The following is a 12,032-nucleotide window of genomic DNA, read 5'->3' as shown; positions in this document are numbered from 1 at the left end:
GAATAATATTTCAGTTTGTACTCAGGTGAAGTCGTGCAGCGTGGCACGCCAACGGATCTGAGGTTTTAGAGCAAATACAAAGTGTTTTACTCGCTATTTATCTCCATTTTCATATAGACCCACCTAAAAGGATCTGTCTTAGTACTTACAAGGCATGAAAGAGTCAGAATTGGAATGTGTCAATCACTCGACTTTTAAAATGGTGACGCTTTTGCACAAATAAATAGGTAAAAAGTTGGTCGGTAGAAGGAACTTTCAAAAAAGTGAAAAAAAGCAAAAATCCCAACCCCCTTGTACGAGGTGGTTACAAGAGAGCAACTGTGGGTAAACACCGGTTGGGGAAGCACCTATACCGGATACGGATATCTTTTAATATAATTCTTCATGGGGATTGGTAGGGGAAGGGAATCTCCCAACGAGGGGTTTTCCCAAAAGCGATAGTTTTTATTTAAACAAATCCTTGTTAAATGTTGAAGAGAAATAGTTTTCTTATGTAAAGGGTGGGTTAAAAGGACGGGTATTTCCCTTCTACCCCCTTGATCAACCCAATAGCACATAAATTGTCCCCGTTCCGATTTTCCCTCGCTAGATGGCGATGGTGAGTTTGTATTGTTGACGCAACAATGTTCATTGTTACGATCCTGCCTCAGATATGAGGTGTACCTCAGCACCATATGGACCACGCAACTCCGTCTGTCGATGTCGCTGCGCGTTTGTGACTGTCGCGATTCGTTTGTGACGTCATCACGTTCAGAATCGAAGCGAAACCGACCATTGTTGTAAACAATCCGGATGCTTGTTGGTCCGCTCTTTGTCATCAAACTTAAACTGTAGAGGTACCTGGAAGAAAAGATTGGTCAACACTCGAAGAAAACATTGGTCAACACTGGAGAAAAGAATATACATCACTGTTATTGGCATAGGAAGTGTTGCATTACAAATAACTTGCAACTGCAAATGTATAAATGTAACTATAGCGTGTTGTTGTATGCAAATGAACCGCTTATCATTGAACAAGTTGCGCTTGTTCGGGGGAGTGAAGTTTTTCTTCTTGATTAAAATCAACTTTATCGCAACGTCATCGATACAATGGGGATGTTAGTGGGGAATACGCGATTGTATTCATAAATGCAGTGATCCTGGGTTCGAATCCAGGCAGGGTTGGAGAACCAGGGATCCTGCGTTCGAATCTAGACAATTGTTTATAATTATAGAAACATCGTCTAAGAAACGACGCGATAAAGTAAACAAGTCTCGAATTACAAGCCGGGATTAAAGTTTTTACGTATGAGCTTGGTTGCTATGGTAACTCGTTACATAACGACAAGTTATATAACGTCGTGACGTCACACGCCCGAGGCGAGGGACACCGTGAAGACGATTGTTCGCAGCGACCAAACGCGATTTTGTCACGTGTGGCGTCCACCGAACCCGGATTCCCAGAAAATTAATTTAAATTAAAGACGAAATCGACGGATGCGCGGTTTCTTTATTAAAATGTTCAAGAGGGTGGTGACGTCCCGACTGTGGAGCGACGAAGAGTTTCGAGAAAATTCGTTCGTGGAAAACTCGCGCGTTGGAATAATCGGATTTGAAGCCTATTGTGACGTCAGCAGTGGTATGGAAACCCATTGTTTGGAATTTCTAGGAACAAGGTTTCGCGTGTTCGAATCACGTGGCCGATGCTCATTGGTTTAAATTCATCCAATCAGAAAGCTTGATAAAGTCCGATCAAGTCTTCACATTTTATAATACACACTGTGACGTAACCGATGGGAGATTCTCCCGAAATTCCGGTCTTCGGGGGTTTTATTATGACGTCATACACGGCACAATCCCCGCCTCACCGTAACAATGGGTGAAATATTGATTTATTTAAAGGGCCTAAACACACCCCAAATGTACTTCGCTTTAATCGATAGAGTGTGTTTTTCTAATTCCAACGACACCTTACTTGTTTTAATCGGTTCTGTATAACCAAAGATATTCCAGCTCAAACACCCTAAAATTCAAAAAACTGATTTGAAAGTTGCGTGGCGAAAAAAATTGAGAAGTGTACTACCCACGTGACAAACACGTAACAAAATTGTTGAAGCGTGGCCGCTCTCATTCAGAAAGGCGAGAGGCAGTGTTTTCAGCGAAAAACGAGAGAACAAAAAAAACGCAAAAAAGCACAAAAAAAACGCAGGTTTCGCTTTTACGAATGAATCAGTCACGTGCCTGGTACGTTCCTACGTCACAATCACGGAGCTCGTAGTAAAAAAAAGATAGCGCTAGAGATCACTGTTTGAGGACGATTATCTCCGCCTATACTGGACCAATTTTAATAAGCAAAGTATTTTTGGAATCAATAAAACGGTCGCTTTATGAATTTACCATAAAAAATAAAAGTGACGTGGGGTGTGTTTAGGCCCTTTAAGTTGGGTTATGTCAATATTTGGGGTAATTATCCGTAACACACGAAAACAGGGTAGATAGGGGTTAAGCACTAACAATGTGGGTAACAACTTTATGCGAGGGTAATTATAAGTTAACCCACAGTGTTACATGTGGTGGGGGATTCTTGTAAGTAAACTTTCCTTGAGATATTTATGCGAAGTTTTGCTAAGTGGGTTGGGGAGATATGAAGGCGGCCATAATTATAGTGAGGTTCGCTGTACCGATATAACTTATGTTGAATGTATGTTCATTTAATTGTATATGATCCTTATTCTAACATCCATATATACAAGCTATTCGTACACAACTTATAAGCTGCGTTGTCTAACCTTGTTCATTGTATTTTACTCATATTGTAATAAATGCGGCATACCATGTTACGTGGTTCTAGAAATTTGATCACAGTTAATCAAATAACATTAACATGCAGCGTCATAGTGATCATTACACCGTCACACCAGTCGTTCGAACTGGTGGTTGTTCAACGAACAAAGGGAAGTGTTACCGCATAATGGGGAGCTAGAATAGGAATGTCAATAGATATTATGACGTCACAGTTAACCAATATTCAAATTAAACCACGCTGTGTAAATGTCGGCAAAGTTGAACCTGATAATATTCCTGATAAAATATAGAAAATATACAGTAACTTGGTGGATAGTAACCTCTTTTACACTGATGATGGACCAAGTTACTGTCTGGATACTAAACTCATGATCAGCGGATGTTTCGGACAGTAACTTGGTGGATAGTAACCTCTTCTACACTGATGATGGACCAAGTTACTGTCTGGATACTAAACTCATGATCAGCAGATGTTTCGGACAGTAACTTGGTGGATAGTAACCTCTTTTACACTGATGATGGACCAAGTTACTGTCTGGATACTAAACTCATGATCAGCAGATGTTTCGGACAGTAACTTGGTGGATAGTAACCTCTTTTACACTGATGATGGACCAAGTTACTGTCTGGATACTAAACTCATGATCAGCGGATGTTTCTGACAGTAACTTGGTGGATAGTAACCTCTTTTACACTGATGATGGACCAAGTTACTGTCTGGATACTAAACTCATGATCAGCAGATGTTTCGGACAGTAACTTTATTCATCATCAGTGTAAAAGAGGTTACTATCCACCAAGTTACTGTCCGAAACATCCGTTGATCATGAGTTTAGTATCCAGGCAGTAACTTGGCCAATAAAGTGGTTAAATTAAAGGGTGGTTTTCAAACGCCTCCGCATTCGACTTTTTATATAGAAGCAATTAAAACGCAAAGGGCAATTAAAACGTGGTAACGAACATTACACACATCTCTTCTTGCAAGCGAAACATCCTATTTTAACCCGAGGCAAAAGTACGATCGTGTTGCAGATGTTAATGGCTTGGCACATAATCCTTTAGTCGGGTTGAAACGCAGGTCAACCGAGAAGTTTCAAAGGTTTTTAAATCAAAACCGAATAAATTCCAAACTGCAAACCAGAGGTATTTATTTTTCAAAGGTTTTTAAATCAAAACCGAATAAATTCCAAACTGCAAACCAGAGGTCTACAGTTATGAACATTTTTGCCGCTTTCTTGGTAACTATTCCTTAGGGGGTTCTGTTAAACAACTTACAACAAATATTTCAATAAAATAAGGAATTTGAAATTCGAGATTTATCTTTGTTTAGTAAACGTCGCTCAACACAATTATAGCTCAACGACGTAAACGCAAACTGAAGGTTAAATATCATCCTTGCTTTTTTAGCAGCAACGTCGGCAAACACTTCGTTTCCTGGATCAACCGCAACTTATAAAGGTCACGCCTTCTTAGAACATCCTCATTGAAAGATTAAGTTTCGTTGAACTATATATGAGACGTTGTACATAACACGTATGTTGCAACCAGCGGGAAAAACACATTTAACTCGATTTCTATATTATAAGTCACCTTGGCCAATATTACTTTATTCGATTGGTGAAGTTTGGTCAATTTAATGGGCACGAAGTCCCTGCGTTTAGTAAGTTGGGCACGTTTTTCTCGGATTCACTGACCATTTGTTATTATGGCGTAACGTGTTTGTTAGAAGGATTGTTACGTCGTCACAACCCCGATTGTTCCGTTACGACGTCATATTGCGGTTTTATCATTACAGCGAAGCATCGAGATAAACGTTTGTTATAAATTCTTTAATCCAATACACCAACACCTGCCGCGCGGTTTTTCGACGAACTTCTCATCCACTCCCATTGTATGTAATTGTTTTGCAACAACAACATTTATGACATCATACACAAGGATAATTAAAAAGTATAACGTCACACTTACCTAGGGTCCGCGCTGTCTCGTAGCAGGAAAGTCCCAGGGGAACTTCCCCTGAGTTTCCGCTTAGCTTCTTGCCCGGACATTCCCCCCCAGTACCACGTGCATTCCTCAACCGTGGAAAACACGCGCGCCAACCTGCAAACCTCGTTTGCTTTCTCGTGGTCGTGGATCGGCGATAAAGTGGGAGTTCTGCGGTGATCGGGTGAGAAGTTTCCCGCCGAGTATTGGTTCCAACCCCGTGACGGTATGGCGGACAATATCTTCCGTGATTCACAAAATGCGATAAGTTTGGCGTAAGATTTCTGGGAAAGATGGAAATGTCGTTTCCCTGTTTCGCGGGAATTCCTCCCTGTCACGTGGTTGTTCTCGAATGTCTGATTGTCACGCACCCCTGACGTCACTCTCCTGCAGCAAGATGATTGGCCAAACGGCGACGGTTGCCTGGCAACGTTGATGACGTCATCCCGAAACGCTAAAGATGGCGGCATCACGTGACTATGTGTTCTATGATTATGATGCAAACAATGGGTTCGTCTGTCACTCAAATCGCGCCCTGCATGGAATAAAGATCGATAAATAAACGGTATTGTGACGTAAACCACAATGCAGATCGCAATAAACAACCATAGTTACGTCATAATGTAATGTCATATCCTGGGGCAACATGGCTCACCCTAACACACCCTGCGTACAAAGTTCGAATCGAAACCTAACAACACAAACTGAGTTCACAACAACAAAAGTTCTTAACTTTATAACTTACATATGATGGCTAATATACGTTATATAGCTAAGAATACACAATATAAACGAAACATAATGGATATTGCGCGACCCAACAAGCCTTAAAACGCGGATTAACCTAAAACAAATCCACAACTTATTGTTAAAAAGCGTGGCTAAACCTATATACCAGTTAGTTTACGAAATATTTCCAAAAACTCGATGTTATCTATAACTAAGACGTTCTATATAAGTTATAACGCGTGGCGCAAATTTAACCAAAATTACGGCAAAGTAAACGATGGTTTGGAATTAAGATGGCAATCTACACGAAACCCCGCGGCTATCCGATCTAAAGGCTGCCTCGGTTGAACTTTGCCTGCACTATTTTGGTCGGTTGAATACATTGTATGTTTCACCACCACCAACCACACGCAACTAACATTAGACTGACTTGTAGGTGAATATATACGCCATCACTTTGAGTTTAAACCGATAAACACACAGCTGGGCAGCCCGGGCGTGGAAACTTAGTTAAATATTAACCAAAGGACGCACTCCGTGTTAGCGCTACGGCTTCGACCTACAAATGATTTTCGCTTTACCATAGTGCGCACTGTGACGTAACATAGATGACCCTGGGCAGCGAGATTGGTCGTTTCGCGGAACGACGTCCTTCGATTAGAAGCGCGGCGTGAGTTGTGACGTCACAGAGGGTCGGCGGCGATATTAGTAACACATGCATTATGATTCATGATTAAACAAGTTTACTTGGCTATTATGACGTATCAGAGATCATTATCAAAGACAAATAATCTTCCCCAAATCGATTATTTAAAAATAAGGAACATTATGACGTCATATAGTGACTGACGTTAAACAAGTTATAGAACGAAACAGCGACGGTCGATGTTCAGCCATTCCCGCCCAACTTGTTAGAACCTTCCGTTTAGCAATTTCTATGAAATCGAGTTCTTCTCATTTTAGAAGCCCCCTTTGCCAACAGCTGCCGCGAAACAAAGGACACCTGTGACGTCACAGTCGCAGGAAAAAGAGAATTTCGCGGAAACTGGAATGAAAACGCGACGGATCGATGATGACGTCATAATAAGGACGAGGAAACCCTTCGATCGAAACAATTAAAATTATTTTGGTGCTAGCCAACAAACAGTGTACCGGGTGGGGCCAACGCCTTAGAATCACGAAATGATTATTCGACTAATTTATACAAGAAACCATAGAAGCGATTCTTCAAGTTTTGCGGCTTGCGGCCACTTGTACCGGAGAATTGAGTTATAAGACTCACTGCCTGCCGTGTGTGAAGTTATGATGTTGATGGGCTCAAGTTTTATGTTTATATATATAGGGTTCCTTTAACTTGGTCGAGTAATATGTTTAATTAACAATAAGTTACAAAGGTATGTCATGTGCAAAATTGGAAATGAATGAGTTTTACTTGGTTTAGTATTTTTGCGCAAACAGACTCATAGAATTGTGGACCTGGCTCTCATTAACCGTCACACAACCACTGCGGTAACTTCGTTTAATCATCGGCTGAGTCGACAAAACGACTTCCAAGGAAATTTCATACACTCGACTTTCACATGAATGTTAGCTTTCTGTTTAATTCCCATTCACAAGTTAAATGCTGCTGGTTCGCGGAAACGTTTGTTTGCAAATAGAACGTCAAGCACACAAGGCCTTGCCGTTTAATAATCAACCGTTCTAAGAAAACAAAACCACGTGTGACGTCACAGTGAATTCGTAAAAACGTAAGAATCGCTTCCGCGCGTTTTAAACTCAATGTTAAGTTATTATAAGCTTAATAAATAGGATTATTTAGTAATGACGTCATCTTACCACGTGACCAATCGTGCAGCGAACCGTGAATGCAACAATGAGGTTCCATTGCTACGTCACAATGCCCGTTGTGTATCGAAGAACCGAACTCGAGAACCCTGGGACGCGATGTCGCGATGTCTTCGTCGGAAATCGTGAAGAAGATTGAGGAAGTGACGTCACAGTGTTCACAACTTGAAAACGCGTCGGTCGCAGTTCGTTTGTTCGGGCAACACTGCCGGTAAACTTGGCAACACTGATGATGACATCGTGGTTGCGTCATCCACCTGTCACCATGACTACATGACGTATGTAGATCACATAACACGCGTTTGTTGGGTGGTTGGTTCATCTCGTGATGGTAAACTTCATGTGAGCACTTCTCTTCATGCGGTGATTCGGGGGGAAACCCCGACATTGATACCCAACCCCAGTCGCAATCGTTCACCGAATCATGACGTGGTGTGACGTCACGGGTATTTGCATTCTTTCTAGTAACCGATGATGTCACGGGAGGTGACGTGGCATCTGTTACGTCACGTCTGTTGGGGATATTTGATGACGTCATTGGTAGTTTCGTTTCAGGTGATGACGTAGGGTCACGTGGCGATAGGTTTGAAGCTTGTTGATCGTTTGTGGATTGTGATTGGTTAACAGGAACACGTGACTCAGTTGTATGAGGGTTTGAGTGACGTAACAATGCCTGGTGGGTTTGTGTGGGTGAGATGGGGGGAAGTCCCTCTTGTTCCCCACATCCGGGACCCATGGTCACCCCAGTTTCGATGATAGTATTATGAACTTGGATGACAATCTCATCGGGAACTTTCTCTTCAACTTTCACGGGTTTTCGGACAATTCCGGAAACTTTCGGATCTGCAACTTCTTCTTTTTCAAGAATCAAGTCGTCGTTTAGATTCACACGGTTCAAATCGTCTCCTTTGAAGTAATAATTGGGCGCTGCATTGAACCGTTGTGATAATAATGAAGGTAGTTTCCCTTTGTTTGTTTTGTTCTGTAACAATTGGAAGTATTACGTAACAATCCAATAAACATTTAAAAACAACAACACGTGCTCTTATATAAGACTGAACTAAAACTATTTTAATCAAATTTAATAATCTCAATCTGCTGCTAGCTAAATAACGAAACTTATCCTTGCTTCCCAAGAACTAACTTCAGACAAACCCAAAACTTTTTCTCACGGTACGAACAAGTTATATAACTCGCGAAAAAATGAGACTTAAACAAAACATGACGAAAAAATGCGGCGATGACATAACAGACTGTTTTGCATAAACTTATCCTGAAAACGTTTTAATTTTAGCGACAAACTCACATACCACAAACACTTCATATATACCTAATATCATTTTTAAGGCCTTCCTATTCTATATCGGTGAGGTTCTACTACAAAGCTCACTATGGAACATTAAGCCAGTTCGACGTTACCCCAACATTTAAACCTACCATGTAAGAACTATACGCTACGCTGTGCCTCGCACGCTGCAAATGGTGGATGATTTTTCCCATAAAAGCTTGGTTGTATTCATCAAATTAAATAAACGAATTTCGGGAAATCCGTCTCGAACCTTGACATGGTTGCTTACGTTTACCGAAATCGCCGGTTTACTATTTCACCTGGCAAATAAGGCGCAGGCGGCTAACACACTACTGCGTAAAAATATGCGACGTAAAGGTAAATTATAAGTATAACCCACCGCAAATTATCACGCAACGTGGTTGTTTGAGAAAAACGCCATTCAATTTTACTGGAACTACTTTTATGATCAAACAGTGAAATTTTGATAAGTGTACAATATCTGTTATGACGTATGTTTGGGTGATTCAAATAAATCATAAATATTTCCAAATTGTTTTCACCTGGTTATCGTCGGTGGTTTTCCGTCTTCCCAACAACCGCCGCAACTTTTTGTTCATTTCTCATTTATTTCCTTACAACTTTTGAATTTTTCATATTCCTGTTAAAATTCTGAAAAGCAATAAATAAGTAAAGTTCGCTTTCAGCTGCTGTTATAGCGGTTATTGCAATCTAGGAATCAAAGCTTAATTAGGAAAGATGAGGCTGCTTTGGTCCTAGCTCCTCCGCGTGATTGGAGTGGGAAAGTGGGAGCAAGAAGGAGAAAAGAAGAAACAAAGCATTCAGCGCATTCCCCCTTAGGCTATTCTACTCGTTACATAAGCTCTGGTTATGACATTATGACCTTTTTACGCAAAAACACGCCAGACGTGATCTAAAAAACATGCAAATATGCTAAAAAATGCTCTAATTTTTCCCTATCTTCCAGCGCATGCGCAATAACTTATATACACGTCATAATCAAACACCTGTTTAAGATTTATGACGTCATAAATGATATTTACTGCTCGTAAACCTATTTTCCCAGCAGCAAAGCGCCACAAAACTCACAAATTGATATTAATACACAAGCTAGCAGTGAAACGCTGGTAACACAACATCTGCTAGGCAAAGTACGAAGCTGCTTGCATTGCTACCAACCACTGTTCTCACTACTCAGTACTCACGTCGCCCATTCACAAATTCGAGCGCCTCTTGCTTCAGTGAGGGATTCACAGGAACTACTGCGCCTTATACCCACCGTACCAAGAAATCAATCAAACTGTTCTGTTACTGCCAAACCTAAGCTGAAACCTTACGAACGAAAGCGACAATTTTCGGCAAGTTTGGTGTTCAGGGAAAGGTTTAAACAATCTATTTCCCGCAAACACGATTACAAAACTCTATCTTGCTTCACTTTAGTCACAACTTACACAATTCAACTCGTATGATATAACGGCAGGTCGCTATTTATCGCAGAACTTCTTGGTTGCGCGAAAAATAGTCTCGATAGAAACCCCTGATATAATACGAGTAAAGCCTCGACTACAAATGCTCACGATCGTTCCTTACGTAACACCGGCCTGAGGCGGTAAAGCAAAACTGTGCCGGTGGTGCATCGCTTGGATTTACGTAAGCGACCAGTATTACACAACACAGAAATATCTAGCATTATATAACACTTCGTATTTGTACAACGGTCGACTTTTCCATAGAAACCTTTTAAAATTTTAATGTTGCGGTATTTTCATAACCATTTTAGGATCCGTTGGATCCGACTTCTTTATTTTAATGCTAAGTATAAAATAAACATGAAATCCTATATAACACGCCCCTACAAGCCATCATGGAATACATGAAAAATTATTAAAAAGGAAAAATGAGTCGCGTTATATCGAGATAAACAAACTCGTGTGTTATATAACCATCGACGCCGTATGACGAAGTTTTCTGATTGGCTCGTCTAAATCGTGACGTTTCACGCAAATTCTTGCTAACGTAAACTAGTTACATAACCTTGAAACTTGTAAAAGTTTAAACTAGCATTCTTCCACGTCACAATCGCTCATTGTTCGGACATAGAAAAACAATCACGGAATATGAATCACAATAATAAAATTATTTAAATCATATTTTGAAACCAACACGTGTTTCTTCCCGCGTTAACGAAATATTGATTCATAAACAAATTATAAACGTTTTCGATACAGGCGTCACGTTACAACATCCTTCGTATGCGTTGCGTAGTAATCCAGTAACACTCGTCGTACTAAACATCCTCGAAACAACGGAAGTCCCGCCATATTTTAGGCAAACCAAGTGACATCCGAAACATGCCTGCTGCTGATTTAACCCACGCTATACCTGACTTCTTCGAATAGTTGAACGAATATCCCATGGTTTGATCAAAAATATCAAAAAATGACATAACTTTTCTAAATCTGTTTCACATATGATAAAACGAGGAACAAATTAATTAAAACAACGAAGAGAATTAACAACAAAACAACACAGGCTTTACATTACACCTTTTTTGTCTCCTCGATTATGGTAGCGAAGATTTAAAAATATTTTAAACGAACAGACGGGATATAGCGACAAAACAACAATTGTTAAAACACGCAGTTAAAAACGTAGTTACATTTAGTTGGAAATAAATAAGCGCGGTCGCTACATGCCTATAGGAGTTAAGACTTCCAAAGAAAAAGCATCAAATAGCAAGCGTGGTTGCCGAACCCAGCAAGTATAAACAGCGTGACTACTTCGCCTAATGTTATGTTTACAGCAATAAGTTGACCTGCGCCAAACAACACGAAACACGGGCCGAACTCTCGTTCCCACGAACCGTCGATACAAATTTGATTCCAGCATCTTGTGTAGCAAACTTTTACCACGACTGTCACGAGTTTACGATGAAAACATTTCTCCTAATCCCCCCTAACTAACATCGTTACAATAGTCAAACTAACCGTTCTAATACCCGCCCACTTATAACACGTGGCTGGTTATTAAAACACAATCGTGATTCATCCCCATTATTCGCAAAACAAAGGGCTCTGTTTCGCCGAAATCCTTCCGCGAAACAATAACCACCGAACTGCACCCAGCGAATCCAGAATGCATCTCCTGAATTCAGAATCTCACAATTACTTAGTTACATCATAATACGACACCCAGAAGCGGAATTAGACGCCTCCCTCCTGTTCATTCCATGCTTTGGAAACCCATCTCTAACAACGACTGCTTGCATCGAGTCCGTACAACACCACAGCTACCCCCGCGCGAAAGATAATAAAGAAACAAATAATTTTGCTCTTCGAGCGAGTGGGAAAATCAAGGAAACGTCATAATTGAATAACAATGA

General features: G+C 40.6%; 1 protein-coding gene across 1 annotated transcript; it reads right to left on the bottom strand.

The window, feature by feature from the left end:
* Positions 1 to 169: 169 nt before the first annotated feature.
* Positions 170 to 11,781, bottom strand: LOC149739355 (uncharacterized). The gene is made up of 5 exons (XM_089874802.1): positions 9,856 to 11,781; positions 9,193 to 9,301; positions 7,333 to 8,323; positions 4,753 to 5,302; positions 170 to 840 (listed from the first exon to the last, which is right to left on the bottom strand). Exons 2-5 carry the CDS (start codon positions 9,247 to 9,249, stop codon positions 348 to 350), a joined length of 2,091 nt encoding a protein of 696 aa, XP_089730928.1. The 5' UTR covers positions 9,250 to 9,301; positions 9,856 to 11,781; the 3' UTR covers positions 170 to 347.
* Positions 11,782 to 12,032: the final 251 nt, after the last annotated feature.

This window comes from Ciona robusta, chromosome 3, assembly GCF_009617815.1.
Source record: "Ciona robusta chromosome 3, ASM961781v2".
Taxonomy (NCBI): Eukaryota; Metazoa; Chordata; class Ascidiacea; order Phlebobranchia; family Cionidae; genus Ciona; species Ciona robusta.
This window is presented reverse-complemented; position numbering and strand designations above follow the sequence as displayed.